Below are 18330 nucleotides of genomic sequence, written 5' to 3' on the forward strand. Positions count from 1 at the left end.
CATTGACTTGACGATGACAATCTATTTTCAGGAAATTAGTAACAGAGAATTGAAGTAGAAACCACATACTAATGACCGAAATTTACATGATAAAGGTCTAAGTGCCCTGCAATCAAGTGTTCATTTGCTCAAAATCAACCAGCAATCCTTCCACAAACTATCATCATTCCTAACCTTAGAAGCAAAAGTTGGCAAGGTTGAAGAAGCCTCAATTTAGTAGTTTACTAGTTAAGGCAGAGGTCTTGGGAGTTAAGACCCAATTTATTAGCTGTTCCAAATTCGTTATGGAGAGCCTTTTCTACTGCTACCCTCTTGCACTTGTTCTGATGCAATGCTGTTTCATTATTGTCACTTCCACAGCCATGATAAGAACAGATGTTGCAACCGATCGATCTGCTCTTTTAGCCCTCAAAGCCCACATCACTTCAGATCCTCACCAATTCTTGTCAAAGAACTGGTCTTCAAATGCTGCTGCAGCTTCTTCTGTTTGTGACTGGATAGGAGTCGAGTGCGGCTCTCGGCACCTGAGAGTTACTGCTTTGAATATTTCAAGCATGGGACTTGCAGGCACCGTTCCTCCAGAAGTGGGGAACCTCTCTTTTCTTGTTTCTCTTGACATGGGAAGTAACTACTTCCATGGAAATCTGCCCCAGGAGTTGTCACGCTTACGCCGCCTCAAGTTCATCAGTTTAAGCTCCAACAACTTCACTGGGGCCATTCCAATGTGGGTTGGTCACTTTCCAGAACTTCAAGTCTTGGCTTTGTACAACAACGATTTTACTGGCCTAATTCCTTCTTCTATCTCTAACCTGTCAAAACTCGAACATCTGGATTTTAGGGGAAATTCCCTGAGAGGGCAGATTCCTGAACAGATTGGGAACCTCCAGAGCTTGAAGTTTCTGAATCTTGAAAGCAATCAGCTCACTGGTTCCATACCCTTGTCCATCTTCAACATCTCAACCATGGAAAAAGTTGGATTCACTTTTAACAACTTATCTGGAACTCTTCCTGTTTATCTTTGCCGCCATCTTCCAAATCTCAGTAGGATTGCTCTATCTTTCAACCAGATACATGGTCAAATCCCATCAAGTTTATCTCAATGTTCACAACTTGAGATGCTGTCACTCTCGGACAACAATTTCAGTGGATCCATACCAAAAGAAATTGGAAACTTAGAGATGCTTGAGGGCTTATACCTCGGAACCAACAATTTACAAGGTACATACTGGTGCTGAACTTGAGCTCTTCTATTAGTTTTATCTTGTACAAACAATGTCAAAACTCCAAGGCAAACGCATGACGGTGTATACATACTTCCAATTTATCATTTTTCACAAACTGTTAGTAGAATATTTCTTTTACATTTCGGTAGTCAGTGTCTTTTTTTCATCACTTATTTGTGGGTACGCTTTCATATTACAAATAAATCTTTGAAATTGGCAGGGCTCATTCCACGAGAGATCGGCAATCTTAGGAACCTCAAGGAATTTGGCATAGAAAGAAACCAAATCACAGGCTCTATACCCAGAGAAATTGGGAATTTGACCGAGCTTACATTGATTGTATTTGCGCACAACTTCTTAACAGGTACCAGATTACATTTAATTAGTGATATTTCCAAAATCATGTTCCATAACATCTTAAATCTCTTATTTCCTGGTTCTTTAAGAATTTACACTTGCCACTTCCATTTGCATTATTTGATAGGTGTAATACCAGAAGAGATGTCCAACCTTCACAAACTGGAGGCACTTTATTTAATATTCAATGAGTTAAATGGCTCAATACCGGTTGGGATCTTCAACCTCTCAACGTTGAGTGTGGTTTCATTGGGATTCAATCACCTCACAGGCAATCTTCCTTCAAATATTGGTTACCAATGGCCAAATTTAGAAAAGTTTCATCTTGACGGAAATAACATCGGTGGAATTATGCCAGCTTCTATTGTAAATTGCTCTAAATTAACCATTCTATCCCTTCCAGGAAACCGATTTACTGGCTCCATTCCAAACTCCATTGGGAATCTTGAACTCCTGGAATCTCTATTTCTTTCTGACAACAATTTGACCAGTGATCCTACATCTTTGGAGCTGGAGTTTCTTACTTCGTTGACAAATTGCAAGCATTTAAAGACTTTAGAGCTAGCTGAAAATCCACTTAACGGGGTTCTTCCAGCTTCCATTGGAAATCTTTCTACATCCCTACAATATTTCAATGCAAGAGCTTCTAATATCAAAGGCCCCATCCCAAGAGAAATTGGCAACTTGAGCAGTCTACTCTTGATTTCTCTAGAAGACAATCAGTTAACTGGAGATATTCCAAGAACAGTCCAAGACTTACAAAACCTTCAGGTGCTGTCTCTCATGAGAAACAAACTAGGGGGCAGTCTAGATAGTTTCTGTAAGATGCACAGCTTATCTGAGTTATATCTTAGCCAAAACCAAATTCCAGGCATTATTCCAGATTGTTTTGGCAATATGACATCTCTCAGGGATATTTACCTTCGCTCCAACTTATTAACCTCTACTATTCCTAGAAGCTTGTGGAAATTAAGAGATCTCTTAGTGCTTGTCCTGGCCTCAAACTCCTTAATTGGCTCATTGCCTCTCGAGGTTGGAAATTTGAAGGCTGCCATAAATATTGACATGTCAATGAATCAAATCTCTGGGGAGATTCCTTTGACAATGGGAGATTTACAGAACCTCCAAAACCTTTCTTTGGCAGACAACCAGTTGCTAGGATCAATTCCTGAATCTTTTGGAAACCTGTTCAGCTTAACATCCCTAGACTTGTCAAATAACAGCCTTTCTGGTTTGATCCCAAAATCATTGGATAAACTTCAATCCTTGAAAGTCCTTAACCTTTCTTCTAATCATTTGAGGGGTGAAATTCCCTCGGCTGGTCCTTTCAGAAGCTTCACAAGTGAATCCTTCATTTCCAATGACGCTCTGTGTGGCGATCCAAAATTTGATGTTCCACCATGCCAAACCAATCCACAACATGGATCAAAATTGAAAAGGGTGCTTTTAATTACACTTTGCTTACTGGGGATTGCTATTGTGGTCGTCTTAGCCTTGGCCGTTGTATTCATAAGATTCCAGAGGAAGAAAAAGGTTCCAAGTGCAACAGATTTCTTTCCTGGTGTAACCAGGAAAGAAAGAGTTTCTTATTATGAGCTGTTACAAGCAACTAATGGGTATGGTGAGAGCAATTTAATTGGCTCTGGGAGTTTTGGATCAGTTTATAAAGCGACTCTAGGTGATGGTAGGTCAGTGGCTGTAAAAGTATTTAATTTGCAACTAGAAGGTGCAGAGAAGAGTTTTGATGTGGAATGTGATGCACTCTGCAACCTTCGCCATCGAAATCTCGTGAAAGTCATCAGCAGTTGCTCTAAACATGATTTCAAAGCCTTGGTCCTTGAATACATGTGTAATGGGAACCTTGAGAAATGGCTGCACTCTCCTAACTATTTCTTGAATGTCTTCCAAAGATTGGACATTATGATAGATGTGGCAAGTGCTTTGCAATATCTGCACCATGAATACTCGACACCTGTGATTCACTGCGACTTGAAACCAAGTAATGTCCTCATTGATGAAGATATGGTCGCCCATGTAAGTGATTTTGGTATTGCAAAGTTCTTGGGAAAGGAGGAGAGCACTGCATTAACCAAGACCTTAGCAACAATTGGTTATATGGCACCGGGTAATCTTAACAATGTGTTTCTATTGAATTTTTTTTCTTTTTCTTTTTCTTTTATAATGATTTGTTGGATTGATTGCACCATTTCTTGTAGAATATGGATTGGAAGGATTAGTGTCAACAGCATGTGATGTCTACAGCTATGGAATCCTGCTAATGGAAGTCTTTACGGGAAGAAGGCCTAGTGATGAAATGTTTGATGGAAATATAAACTTGAAGAGTTGGGTAAAAGATTCTATGCCTAATGCAACTGTTCAAGTTATAGATGCAAAATTGTTGAAGCCTAATGAAGAACGATATGCAGAAAAGTTGGAATGTTTGTCGTTAATCATGAGATTGGCCTTAAATTGTGTTCCTGAATCTCCCAAGGAAAGGCTCAGTATGAAAGCTGTTGTGGATACATTGCATAAGATCAAGCTAAGATATCTTGAGTGTCATGTCACGGACGTAAATAAATAAAGAATGCAATATTCCAAAGCATCTTTCTGTACGGATTAAGAAACTATATAGTAAATAAGTTTCTCAAATCTTTGGGGGAAAAAGCCAACTTGGATCGTTTTCTCTGATCCCCAAAACCCTGTTTGTTTGAATCTGTAATTTTACTTGCAATTTACTTCATATTTAGGCACACCCATTTATTGGTCCTATATTTAGGCATTTTTATGTATGTTTAGCTTAATTTATTAAAAAAGCTAATACATAATGTCTCCTCTTCATGAGTTTCCAGGGACATCTCAAAATAAAAACCCTTAATTTATCTTTAAGTTAATTAATTTGTCTAACAGGTGCCCGGCGGAAGCACAAATTAAGATACAGATTAGGTGTTCATTGTTATTTATGAAAAGAAAAATTAAACGTAGCTAATTTTGTGTGTGTATACTGCACAGAGCCAGGCTTGAAAATTTCATAATTCATAGTAGTCATTAACTATATATATCTTCTATTAACACTAGTATGCTAAGTGTTTTTTTGTCAATTCAGCAAAAAAGAAAGTAATAATAATAATACAGGCAATCTTCCACTAGGATTCAATTTATTCACAGGCAATCTTCCATCGAATTTGGGATCCAAGTTGCCCAATTTAGAGCAAATACAGGTCGATGGAAACTATGTTGGTGGACTAATACCGGCGTCTATTGCAAATTGCTATTACTGTCTCTTGCAGTCAACCAATTCAGTGGCTTCATTCCTAACTCCTTTGGGGATCTTAGACTCCTACAATACTTGGTTCTATTCCGGAACAATTTGACTATTGAACCTTCATCTTCTGAGCTGGGCTTCATCTCCTCCCTGACAAAATGCAAATACTTGACATATTTAGCATTGGATGAGAATCCATTCAATGGGGTACTTCCGGCTTCTATTGGAAGCCTCTCTGCTTTCCTTCAGAAATTTTATGCCGGAAGTTGTGGAATCAAGGGTACTATCCCTAGTGAAATTGGCAACTTGACCAATTTAATACTACTTGCTCTAGGAAACAATAAATTGACTGGAGGGCTTCCAACAACAGCCAAGAATCTGCAGAACCTGCGAGGATTATCTCTTTCAAGAAACAACATCATTGGCAGTCTAGACCATTTTTGTTTGCAAAGCTTGACTGAATTATATATATACCAAAACCAAATTTCAGGGTCGCTACCAGAATGTTTTGCCACTCTGACTTCTCTTAGGATCCTTGATCTAACAAACAACCTATTAGCCTCTGCTATACCAAGAAGCTTTTATAACCTCAAAGACCTTTTGCACCTAAATGCATCCTCGGATATTTTGATCGGTCCCTTGCCTCAAGAAATTGGAGATCTAAAGGCTGCTATATCCATTGACCTGTCAATGAATCAATTCTCAGGGGAAATTCCTAGCACAGTCAGTGACTTGAAAAACTCGCTTAACCTTTCTTTAGCACACAGCAATTTAGTAGGATCTATTCCAGAATCAATTGGCAAGATGGTCAGCTTGGAATCCATCGACCTGTCACATAACAATCTTTCGGCTACGATCCCAAAGTCACTGGAGGCACTTTAATGTTTCTTATAACCATTTAAGTGATGAAATTCCTTTTGAGGGTCCTTTCAAGACCTTGACGAGTAAATCCTTCATTTCCAATGGTGCATTGTGTGGAGATTCAAAGTTTCACGTCGCAAAATGCCAACATGATACTTCAAACCCTCGGTCAAGAGCAGAGAAGATACTTGTAATTGTGTTTATTTCACTTGGAATTGCTATTGTGAATGCCATGGTTTCAGCATGTCTATTCAGAAGATATCGTAAGAAAGAAGTGGCTTCAGGGGGAACAACCAGGGTCGTAGTATCAACACAAGAAAGAGTTTCACACTATGAACTTCTTCAAGCAACTGACGGATACAACAAAAGCAATTTGCTTGGCATTGGGAGTTCTGGATCTGTTTACAAAGGGACGCTAAACGATGGAAGGACAGTTGCTGTAAAAGTATTCAATTTGCAATTGGAAGGAGCACTGAAAAGCTTCGATGTAGAATGTGAAGTATTGCGGAACCTTCGCCATCGAAATCTTGTGAAGGTCATCAGTAGCTGTTCTAACCAAGATTTTAAGGACTTAGTGCTCGAGTATATGAGCAATGGAAGCCTTAAGATGAGAAATGGTTATACTCTGAAAACTACTTCCTAGACATCTTGCAAAGATTAAACGTGATGATAGACGTGGCTAGTGCATTGCAATATCTCCACCAAGAGTATTTGACACCGGCCGTTCACTGTGATTTGAAGCCTAGTAATGTTCTACTTGATGAAGACATGGTAGCCTGTGTAAGCGATTTTGGAATTGCAAAATTGTTGGGAAAGGAAGAAAGCTTTGCATTAACCAAGACTTTTGCTACCATTGGTTATATTGCACCAGGTAAAAATTCCTAGTTCTAGTATTCTTTTGCTTCCTTTTTTTTTCCTTTTTTAATTTGTTCTATTTCTTTTTTTGGGTAGAGTGTGGATTTGAAGGATTAGTATCCACAGCATGCGATGTTTATAGCTAATGAATTATGTTAATTGAAGTTTTTACAAGAAGAAGGCCGAGTGATGAGTATTTGCAGGACAGTTAAACTTGAAAAGTCGGGTAAACGATTCCATGCCTGACGCAATTCTTGAAGTTATAGACCCCAATTTGTTGAATACGAAAGATGAACATTTGGAGCAAAAGTTGGAATGTATAGGATCATTGATGAAATTAGCCTCAAATTGTGATCTTGATTCTCCTAATGAGAGGCTAAGTATGGAAGAGGTTCTTGAAGCCCAGAAGAAGATCAAACTCAATTTCGTTGAGTGTAGTAGACGTTCATAAATTGTACCGCATGCATAGCGTGTAGAAAATTGGCCAAGCGAAGATAAGAACAGAGAAATTTAGAATTTTATACCGATGTACCTGCTTACTTCACTGAAGGACCGGTGACAGTATTCTATGATAAACTTTTCAGAAACTGAAGGAAGTTTAACCTCAACAACAGCAGCAACAAAACTGTTGATTTTTCGGGGCATAAACTAAGAAACAATAATTTAGTATTATAAAAAAAAATTTATATGAGACTTGTATTGAATCTGAAATAAACTTACGTTATTCATTTATCAGCTCACTATTTATAGTGCACACATAAAACAAACTAGTAAAATATCCAACTAACAATTATCCTAAAAATCTCAACAAAATATAACCTTCTTCTGCTAGCAAATCTTAGCTAAAATATTTGTTAACAAACCAACATGATCTTTGGTTAACAAATATTCTTATTCTTCTAATAACTAAATTATTTTGACACCAAATATAATCTAGCAAAATATGTAGAAAAAGTTGGCATATCTCAACAAAAATCATTTATCTTCTCGTACTAATATTATTCTCCCTCAAAGTACATTAGCAAGATCAAGATAAACAGATTCCGTTACATTAGGAGATAAATATAAATAAATTATAATTTTTTAAAATGAATACTTAAAATATCATTTTATTTCAATAAAAAATACGTTTTTCACTCGTCTTTTTATTACACATACATCACATTATAAAAAATGTTACGATAACTATTTTAAATAATATTTTAAATAATCCTCTATCTGAACACACTTATTATAACTTGGGATTAATCTTTTTATAAATCATTAATGTATACACTTGACGACACTTATGCATGCCACATAATTTTATTTTGAATTTGAACTCTAAATTTTGCACGTAACATACATCGCAACTCGCTAATATACATCCTAACAGTAGTATATGAAAAATTAATCTCTGCCAAAGTGATGGAAAAATTGACTGAATTAAGCTACCTATTAAGGTCAAATTTTGAAGTCCTGATCTTGGGAATGGGCGCACTTAAAGGTGACAATTGGCAACTTAGCTTGATAGCAGCCGTCATACAGGGAGATATAGATAAGCTCAAATTGTGTTTCCGCCAGGTGCCAACAATATATAGGGCAGGTGTCGCGCTAAGAAAAAACATAGATTCGATACAGCTCATCAATTTCCCCATCCCATCCCATCATTCGTGTTGAATGATTAGTCATCTCCCCAGCCCATCAATTACGCCCAATCCCATTTCCTTGTTGAATGATTAGATTCGCAACAGCCCTAAATTTGAGCTGTTGTGGGCCCAATTAAACCAGCTGTCCATCAACCAATAGCCAGCCTGTCGAGATTGCTGCCCGAACAACCTAACTCTCTGCCCGAAACTCTTGCCCGCCTAATCTCTCTATAAATTCCAGCCCCCATCGCTCTCAAAATCTGCTGCCACCATTCTTTCTAGTCTCTCTCTCTCTCTGTCTCTCTCCTTATTCAGTACCTTGAGAGTAATGGCGGTCTCACGCTCCGCAGCTTCTGCTGTACCATTGTTGGTCGTGGTGGCCATGGTCTTCTCGCTAGTCGGAGCCTCGTTCGCCGCCGAGGCTCCTGCACCGGCTCCCGCTTCTTCCGCCGTGTCAGTTTCGCCGTCATTGGTGGCCGGATTCGCCGTTGCCTTCGCTTCTTTCATCTTCGGATCTGGATTCAGAGTTTGAAGTAGTACAGATATTATATTATTTGCAGGAGATATTTGATTTTGAGGAGGTTTTGTACATGTGTTTATTACTACTTAGCTATGATGTTAGTGTAGTAACCGCTGCTGCAGTTCGTTTTTCCTTTTTTTTTTTATTATTTTGTGAGTTTCTTCGAGGGGTTTGTTTCTAGCATGTTATTGAGTTGCAGTTTATTTTAAATTTCTCTTCATTAATATTTCGTTAAAATATCTTTTATTGATTTACAATCTTAATTGTCTCATTCCACCGTTATTATTTTTTATTTTTGTACACAGGGGAAAAAAATCGTGTTATTCTACAATTTTTTTTTTTTTACCCTTGGTAACTAATGAATACTAGTATTAGACAATTTTCTGTGTACCAATAATTACAAGTAGGCCTAAAAACATTATTAGTAGACAGGAGGGAAGCATTATGTGACTTAATGAGTCTAGCATTAATTAAGACTCTTATTTTAGCGAAGAAAAAAATGGTTGATTAAACTAGAAATTCGAATGAGAAAAAGTATTCAATCAAAATGCTTGATCAATAAATGGGGCTAATACATAATGTTCCAATTTGTGTCAGGAGCGGAATTTATATATAAGCCACTAAATCCAGCATTGTTCTATTTCACTTCTCAACCATCACGATGACCCTATCCTCTATCGAGCAAGCTAAACCAAATTATGGCAACTGAGCTATAGGGGTGTACTCAATTCGGACTCACGAGTAACTCCAACTTCAATACAGCGTTCATCTAGTTGGAATCGAATTCGACCTACTTGATAAGAAAATCTAGTCTACTTTGAGAGTATTCGTCGTCGAATCTTATCAAGTAACATATTTATAATATAATTTTTAATTATTTCTTATAAAATTATGAAATTCACGAAAAAAACCGAACCTTCCTCTTAAACCTTGATTAATGACTCATCAGAAAAAGAAAATCCCCGAGTTGGAAAAGAAAGGTGATAGATACTCAAGACCAACTGAATTTGCTTTGGATTCTTCTCCAAGTGTACTTTATCAAATACAGGGCACATTAATCTTGCCAAAAGTACGCTGGCGTACTCCACTTGACAAAAGCTTAACCTTCTTTACCCATTGATTATCAGCAGCAGATGATCACCTTTTAGCACGAAACCTACAAGTCAATCAAATCCAAAGGGGGGGTTCTACTCGGAATCGGAATCCATGTTTCCCATAGCCCTTAGTCCTCGTGGTCTCTACAAATGTGAAATTAAGAGGTCACAGTTGAAATCTCCCTAAATGTTCGATTACAGAACCAACAAATGTTTTAACTTAATCAGAAGTGATACAAATATAGAAGAAGCATACCTTTTTTGACACCTTTTTCTCCCTAACCTCGTACCGTTCTAGTGTAAGATCACAGAGCCATGCCCCTGGACTTACCAACTGCACCACAAACAAAATCGCAACTTACATTTTTTTAAAAAAAATTTTCCCAAAAGTGATAAAAACAAACAAGTCATAAAATGCTAAAAACCAATTTCGGAAGAAACAAGAACATGGCATACACAACCACAGGGTTTTGTATTAAAAAAAAAAATCAAGACATGGAAAAAAAATCTCAGAGGTTAGGCAAGATATTAAGTACCACATGAAATATTAGAAGGGCAGACAAGAGCAATCACCAACCACACTACTTTTAAGTTAGGTAGGAAGTAAGTAATACAGCAGATTAGATTAATTGCTAACTGCTGCTGCATAACAGCCTTTGAATAGTGAATAATTAAATTACTCAAGCACATAAACCAGTTTTGGACTGCAAAAAGCACTTCTTAAACATAATCACGCCCTGTGTTTTTTATGCCATTGTGCTTTGTCCCTTGTGCCTTTGTCAGTTGGTCAGGTGGTCCAAAGAGATGGATTCCACCAAATGTAATAGTAAAGAATATGACACTTCTACCAAAAAAAAAGGAATATGACACTCATGGGTATAATGTTCTTCCATTATCATCCACAAGATGATCAAACCATTTGGCTAGGAATTAGAATCATATCGAGCTTGGTCTCCATGTTCCAAAGAAATTTGTTTGCCGGAGCTATGATCCAAATTCCAAAGCAATTATTGAATGGAGTAGGCATCATTATACACAGTGCTTTACTTTTCTTCCTTGAAGAGCACAATTAGACACTGTCCAACTACTAATATACATACACATACATACAGATATAAATATATATACACACACACACACAACAAATAACGTGTAATATGTGATTTAGTGCAAGTGATACAATATCTTTGATCACTTAGCTAATCAACTTGTCTAACCAAATAATTAATTGGGTTCTCGTCACTCTCCAAAGGCCTCGTGGCACCCTGTATACTCTTAGATCAACCAGCTACGTTTTCTATGGTCAGCAATTGCTAAATTAATCTGCATCCATGCTACATCTGCACGTGTCCTGCATCAACCAGATGTCATCCTCTTGCACGCATACATAAGCACTTAGTTCTTTATGGTTTGTAGCCCTTTGTGAAAAAAGCCAAAAGCCCACCAAGGTCCTAAGTCACGGAGGAGGAGAAGACCTCACCAAAAAGCATGGTGTTGTTTCCACCATTGCTTTTGCAATGCTTTTTGTACCTAAACCAGCAACTATTATCTAAAGTGAAACTAACGTACTGATTCTCTAAAGATCTTCTTCTTCGCAAACAAGCTACCTTTTGTTCAGAGGCAATAATTCAGTAAATGCGTAATCAACAAGAAAAATTAAACAACCCAGTTGACTCAATAATCAAAAAAAAGTACTAGTATACTTGATTTTGCTAGAAAAACACTGAAGCAGCAACTCTATTGCTGTGGCAACAAATTTTATACTCTCTATGGATAATTCTAAAAAGGGTAATGAAGGGAACAACAAGAAGCAGAGATTACTTGAAAGTTCAAACAGAGCAGTTGATCACAAATTATAGCAACTTCATATAAAACAAAAAAGATAATCAGAGAGTAGAGAACTTACATTGAGGGTGCGTTGGATGAACTTAGCTCTTTTCTTGGGTCTTTGAGGGAGTTTGGAACCCTTGATGGCCATAAAATCTTCTTCTTTCTCCTTATTCGTCAAGGCGATCACGAACTTAGGCGGCCAAACAGCAGGGATCGCATCACTCCCGGATGAAGTCCCTCCTCCTTTCTTGCTATCCGATGATGCCGACCCATTGATATTATTGCTGTTATCATTATTGTTGTTGCTGTTATCATTATTGTTGTTGCTGTTGTTCTTGGTACCATTGCTGTGGTGATGAAGGCTGTTGTTGCCCCCTTTCCTATCATGGCCACCAGCCCCTACCCTGTCCGGGGAAGCCAAACCCCTCACCCCGTTGCTTTGTCCCCTCATAGCCAGTGAACTATCGGAATTCCTAAGAAAAGAAAAGAACCAAAAAAAAAAAAACACAAACAACAATTTGTAATCAGAAAACACTGAACATAAATTTCTAACATCATTCCTCCTAGGACTAGCATGGGCTGTAAAATATGTACTACCAATAACATTTAGGCCCTTTTACTACAAGGGAAAAGTAAACTACCAAAATAGCCTTTGTGGGGTAGTCACGAAACGATAGATCTCGGGGTTACGTTGAATTGTACGCTATGAAAATTGAAAACAAGAATCACGCTGGGGAATTGCGTAGAAAATGGGCGAAGGGTATACGGGCGCTGATTTCTTGAGCCCGGATAAAAGCTTTAAAAAAAGTGATCAAAAAAGAAAGATTATGTGGGTTGGGTGCGTGTTATACGCTGGGAATATTTTAGGGGGAGAAGGGGAAGCTTTTTACGGGTTTTTGGTTTCTGGCCGTAGGATCGATATTCCCATTACATGTAAGGGAAGGGTTACGTGTCCCAACACCTCTCTATTGGATGGATCTTCTAATGATGCTGGAAATTGATAGGGAATTGGAGTTTACATGATATCCCTTATTGTTATACATACACATACATGGACGTGTTGAAAAGGGCAGCAAGTAGGGCCCACTGCCTTAATTGCCTGTGATTGCAACAACACACAAAATAGAAAGAAAGAAATGGGTTAATTGACCCGATCATAAAAATGGATTCTCAGTTTCGTCTTCCCCAGCCCATCAAGAAAATCAAAATAATTAATATGTTTTGTTTTTTTATCAGTTGATCCGTTTTGACCTTCCATAATGACACCAGCAATCCTCATTATCTGTGGTTAATAACGTTTACACCCACCCAGCGGAGGCCCCGCCCCATCCACGTCTTCTCAATCAAAACATTATAATTCCATTTAATCATGACAAAATTGCCATACGTGGAGGGGTTCAATTCTGCAACTATCTGATGGTTACCTTTAAAGCGACCAAGGATCAAGACGCGCGTGACAATAGATCACTTCAAAATTTTTGTAGAGATCAAAGAATTCATTGAGCGTCAGACAGACAAAATAGACCGTGCTAGCACGCCATATTATGCCTATCCATCCAACTTAAAAGTGACAAAGGATCCAAGTCCCAAAACTATTATCTTAAAAATGGAAATTTCCATGCCATGATCAGCCACACGTCTTATTTTGGGCTGGACGTCCACCCATGTGATAATATTCTATTACTATTTCATTTGGGTCCGTCTGGATCGGAGATTATTTGAAAAAAAAATATTAACTAAAATAATATTACTGTATCACTTTTTAAGATGTAATATATATATAACTAAAAATTAACTAAAATAATAGTCTATTAATTCATTTTGGGTCCGTTTGGATTGGAGATTATTTGAAAAAAAATTAACTAAAATAATACTGTATCACTTTTTATAATGCGATGTATATATATAAAATAAAAAATAAAAAATAATTATATTTAAAATAATATTATAATATTTTTTGTGATATAATACATGTGAGATAAAACGATGATAAAAAATGACGCATCCATGTGATGTAAGTAGGACAACTCCTCTTGCAAGCCGTAAGTAGGATATTCAAATATGAAAAAAAATTAAAAGAAAAAAAAGATTGATAATAGATTAGATTATAAAATTGGGGAAACCCGTCTTAAATCTTTTAATAACTCTATTTTGCCCATCAATCAATCCATACCCCACCCACTAAACCATCATCAATCAAAAAATTAAGGAGCCCCACCACTTCCATCAACCCAAATCCCACAAACTCTCCAATCCCATGCGCCGCTCACGTGACTCAACCACACTGAGTTGGATTTTTAAACCCCACAAAAAAAACCAGAAGAAAAAATAACAACCAATTTTATCAAAACAGAAAACAAAACAATAAAAAAAAATGTACCTAAGAATTCGGTGAGATGGAGAAGCCGGCCGCTGACGGAGGTTCAAATAGACATTTCCGCCGTTATTGGAATTCCCATTGTTGTTATTAGCATCACTGGGCTGAGATAAATCCTTATTATGGTCCGATCTTACAAGCCGCCGATCAACCCCGACCACAGCTCTCAGACCGCCCGGCTGCAACCCGGAGGAGTCGCGGTTATTGCCGTTGTCCCGGACTTTGGCCTGGAATTTCATACAACGCAGCCTTTTACGGCTCCCCCACTGTAAACCGAAGTCAGACGACGTCGTAGCAGGGGACCTGGTCTCATTGCTACTATTATAGTGGTGGTTAGGATTCGAATTCCTCTCCATCCTTATCTCTACCTTTTCTGGCCCTTTTTTTTTTTACTTCCACCTGTCGGACAAATCACCACTGTAATTAAAATTCTTTACTGCAGCATTTAACTGGAGTTTAAAAAAAAAAGTCACAAAATTAACACCAAATCAGAGTTGGTGATCAATTATTGACCATTCAGGATTTGTTTGCTAAAATTAGGAAATTCTGGGTTTCTAAAGTGGTACTAACACTGGATTTGGAAGACGAGTTGGTTTCCAGGAGAAGATCTTATCAATTCATATGGAGGAAAATTACATTATTCAAGAATCAAAAATGGAGGAAATGGAAAAAGTTTAGCCATTTATGTTCAAAACAAACACCATTGAGGGGAGGAAGAAAGAAGGGGAAAGGATAAAGAAAGGGTCATCCTCCTGAGCCCAAAATTGCGTATACAGTCAAGGGAGCAATTAGAAAATAAAATGCTTCTCTTGAAAAAACAGAAACTGAAAATTTTCTGGGAGAAACAGCATATGAAGAAGATTTTTTTACCTTTCATAACAGGGTTCGTTCATTGAAGCAAATCTCTGAGTAATTCAATTGGATTGTAGAGATAAAAGGCAGGGAAAAATCCCAAAAGAAAAAAAAAAAGGTTTCCATCTGAAAAACTGGAATAGAGAAAGAGCAAAAGTTGAAGAAGAAAATATTCTGATCACCAATTCCAATCATCTGACAGGCTTTTGCTTGCTGAAATTTAGACCAGCAAATGTTCTGAAACTCTTGCTTGGGAATCCAAATAATCACATTACCTCAAAATTATGCTGAAATTCTGTAATCAAAGAAGTTGCTCCTGGATGAAATCTTGGCAACCACTTTGGAATCTCTGTCAGAGAGACCTTAGTTTTGACACATCACACGAATCGGCCTCAAAATCTGTAAAAACAAAGCCCCATAAAAAAATTCCATCAGTTTATTGAAAATCAAACATCAGTAGTAGATGAATTCTCTGATTTTTGGCAAATGAAAGAAACAAATTTTAGTACCTGAATTTGTATTTATACACTTGGATTTCATTTTGAAAACTCATATCAACAACCGAGAATCAACAATGGTTCTGATCGTCTTTAGTCCTCAGAATTAGGAACTGTTTCAAGTAAATCAGAGCTTTAATCCTCTGTCTGAATTCCCAATCCGATCTTCACCAACCCAGAAACTGATCCTCCGACTTGAAAATTCCTGCAATCTCCCCTGTCGAACAGAATTCAGCAAAAAAAGACAAGCTTAAATCGCCAAAGATTCATACAAGAAAATCCACGAAAATCAAATTTCCAATACCATCACTAACCTCCAAAGCTTCAGGATCAGACAGAAAAATGAGATTTCTAAGGAAACTCAAATCCCAGTCCAAACAAATTCTTCTGAAAACAACTCCAATTCCTCTTTGAATAATGTATCTGTTTAACAAAAAACAAGCAACATAAGATCAATTTTCTCAATTACTACAGATAAGCTGGGCCTTTCACCACAATTTCTCAGTACAATTGTAACAGAGCAGCAGGCAGGCAGATCTTTCTCAGTTCAAGAAAATCCATCCAACATTTTCACCTACCCAGATGTTTCCAGCAAAATCAAGACGCTCCGCTGCTTCTATTTCTCTTTAAAAGAATATGGCAGAAAGGAAAAACAGAAAATTCAGAGAAAGAGAGAAGGAGAGTGCTGTTTCCTTCTTCTTCTTCTTCTTCTTCTTCTTCTTCAGATAAAAACTACAAAACAGAACGAAATAGTCTCTCTCCCTTTCTTTCAAACCCCTGGTTTTATACCCTCCTTTTTTTTTTTTTTCAATTTCCATGCTCTTTACATCAGGCCCGCCCATCTTCAATCCCCTGTGTAGTAGATATTATCGGACGGCCCAAATGTCTCCTCGTTCCACACGTCATCATCTTTGTTAATTCCCCCGTTTTCGTCGTTAATTCGTCGGATGGAATCTTCACACTTTTAACATTTTCACTCTACCCCCTCAAATTTTAAGCCTATTTTACCTCGATATTTCAATTGCATCACTCAATTACTCCGCACAATTTATTTGACCCAATCTATTTCGCTAAATGAATTTTTGGTTTTACCAATTTTGTAAGAGAATCATCATGCTCGAAAAAGCCATGTAATACCCCAAAAAAATCATAATTCATTTTCAAACCAAATCTAACAAAACTATTTCATAGGTCTATTTTTCCTCCTTTTTTTTTCCACATTTACGCCATAGTTGGTTTTTTAGCGAGGGAGCAAGGTTTCACTGACAATTTATTGTTCTGTCATCGTGCTATGTAATTTGAGTGCAATTACATAAAATTATATGATTTGAGCATATAGAATGAAAAATTATTTGAAGAGAGATATAAAATTTATCAACCCCTACATAAATATATATTTGCCAAAATATCAATTTAGGGAAAGAAAACAATTATTATGCAAATATTGGACCTTTATCATATTATAAGCATCAATTATATGGGATGAGGACACTAAATTTCAAAAAAAAAAAAAAAAAAACTGCAGGTTATTTACAATATTCAACTGCATCTAAAGAAAATCTAATGATATAAACAAAAAGCCATATATCATACCTTTGATTGGATTTTTACATACTCTAAAACAACAATTTTGCACTTTCTCTAACTAGTGAATCATTCGTCCCGATACATGTTATAATTTTGCTTCCACGTTCGGAACAAGCATGTCAAAAAACTTGTTTTAGTCATACTTTTTAGAAACTTGTTAGAAACTTCTAAAATTTCAAAATGTCTGATGCTATTTTAGTCATGCTCTTTATGTACTAATTCTAATTCGCCTCATCATATGCTCTTGAATCTACTCATGAATTTCTTACGTGTGATGTTTGAGCTCATTGTGTCAATGCACCGAGATTTGGAGGAAAAAGATAAGTTAAAAACAAACAAACAAAAAAATGTGTTCAGAATTTTGTGTTTGTAAAACATGCTCGGAAGAAATTCTATTTGTCAGTGGATGCAAATACTTCATATATATAAGTATATATATATATAGCATGTAGCGTTGAAGGGTGGAGGTTGTTTTTTTTTTTTTATCCTTTACACACATTTTTTCGTCGGCCTATCTGGAGAATCCAGTCCTATGTGGCCTTACTATTTTTAGTATGTTTATCAGGTAAACAAAATTAAACATTCATCAAAGCATAAAAGCAAAACTTAGCCCCCCAGGGCTAGACCACCTGGTCTTGGGCTTCTTTCGGAACTCCAAGGTCAGGTGGTCGAATCCCACTTAACGCCTGGGTGCGGTTGGGGTGGCGCTGTACTCTAGGGGCAGGGGATTAGTCGGGCCGCCTTCAGGTCTTGACCCGGACACCCCTGTGTTGACAAAAAAAAAAAAAAAAAAAAAGCAAAACTTACGATTCCGCGTTGCATCAATTTTTTCGATTAATCTTATTCACAGTAACAACAATAATGTATGCACTATCTTCATTGAATGGATAATAACTGATTATCTGAATTTAGATTTAAATTTTAAATTTTATACATCTAACTGTAATAATATATATACAAGATTGATTCTTTTTTGATTATTATTATTGTTAGTCAATAGAGAATGATGTTGCGTTAATAGATGCCCTGTATTTTGGACAACGGGGTGCTGATGAAGAAGCCTCATTATGCTCTGTCTGTCTCATTACTGTATGAAATGATGGGCATGGATCCCAAAAGCGCATGAAAAAACCGTTAATTCTTTGTTATTTTGGCCATTGTTATTTGTTGCTTGTGCTCTAAGTTTGAACCTAAGCTCCAATTGTGTCCTTTTATCCATTGAAAAGAAAAATGTTTTCTATCTCCCCACAATCACTATGCTACATCACGCACTCCTTTACGACCGTTCAAACCAAAAGTAAAGACAAGAAAGAAGCATATCATCACAAATTCTCATGCATCGAAATTTGACCAAAAATCTGCCCCCCAGAAAAAAAAGAAAAAATCT

At 37.1% G+C, this 18330-nt stretch overlaps 3 protein-coding genes across 3 annotated transcripts; 2 read left to right on the forward strand and 1 right to left on the reverse strand.

The window, feature by feature from the left end:
- Nucleotides 1-58: 58 nt before the first annotated feature.
- Nucleotides 59-4320, forward strand: LOC113779098 (probable LRR receptor-like serine/threonine-protein kinase At3g47570). Its single transcript, XM_027324537.1, has 4 exons — nt 59-1218; nt 1444-1587; nt 1708-3705; nt 3797-4320. Exons 1-4 carry the CDS (start codon nt 285-287, stop codon nt 4159-4161), a joined length of 3441 nt encoding a protein of 1146 aa, XP_027180338.1. The 5' UTR covers nt 59-284; the 3' UTR covers nt 4162-4320.
- Nucleotides 4321-4802: 482 nt separating this feature from the next.
- LOC113780800 (receptor kinase-like protein Xa21) lies at nt 4803-6346 on the forward strand. The gene is made up of 3 exons (XM_027326578.1): nt 4803-4813; nt 4914-5649; nt 5765-6346. Exons 1-3 carry the CDS (start codon nt 4803-4805, stop codon nt 6344-6346), a joined length of 1329 nt encoding a protein of 442 aa, XP_027182379.1.
- Nucleotides 6347-9612: 3266 nt separating this feature from the next.
- LOC113781697 (homeobox protein 2-like) lies at nt 9613-16073 on the reverse strand. The gene is made up of 8 exons (XM_027327668.1): nt 15935-16073; nt 15671-15779; nt 15369-15573; nt 15135-15258; nt 14011-14406; nt 11707-12103; nt 10057-10134; nt 9613-9944 (listed from the first exon to the last, which is right to left on the reverse strand). Exons 5-8 carry the CDS (start codon nt 14361-14363, stop codon nt 9894-9896), a joined length of 879 nt encoding a protein of 292 aa, XP_027183469.1. The 5' UTR covers nt 14364-14406; nt 15135-15258; nt 15369-15573; nt 15671-15779; nt 15935-16073; the 3' UTR covers nt 9613-9893.
- Nucleotides 16074-18330: the final 2257 nt, after the last annotated feature.

This window comes from Coffea eugenioides, chromosome 8 (genome assembly GCF_003713205.1).
Source record: "Coffea eugenioides isolate CCC68of chromosome 8, Ceug_1.0, whole genome shotgun sequence".
In the NCBI taxonomy this organism is placed as follows: Eukaryota; Viridiplantae; Streptophyta; class Magnoliopsida; order Gentianales; family Rubiaceae; genus Coffea; species Coffea eugenioides.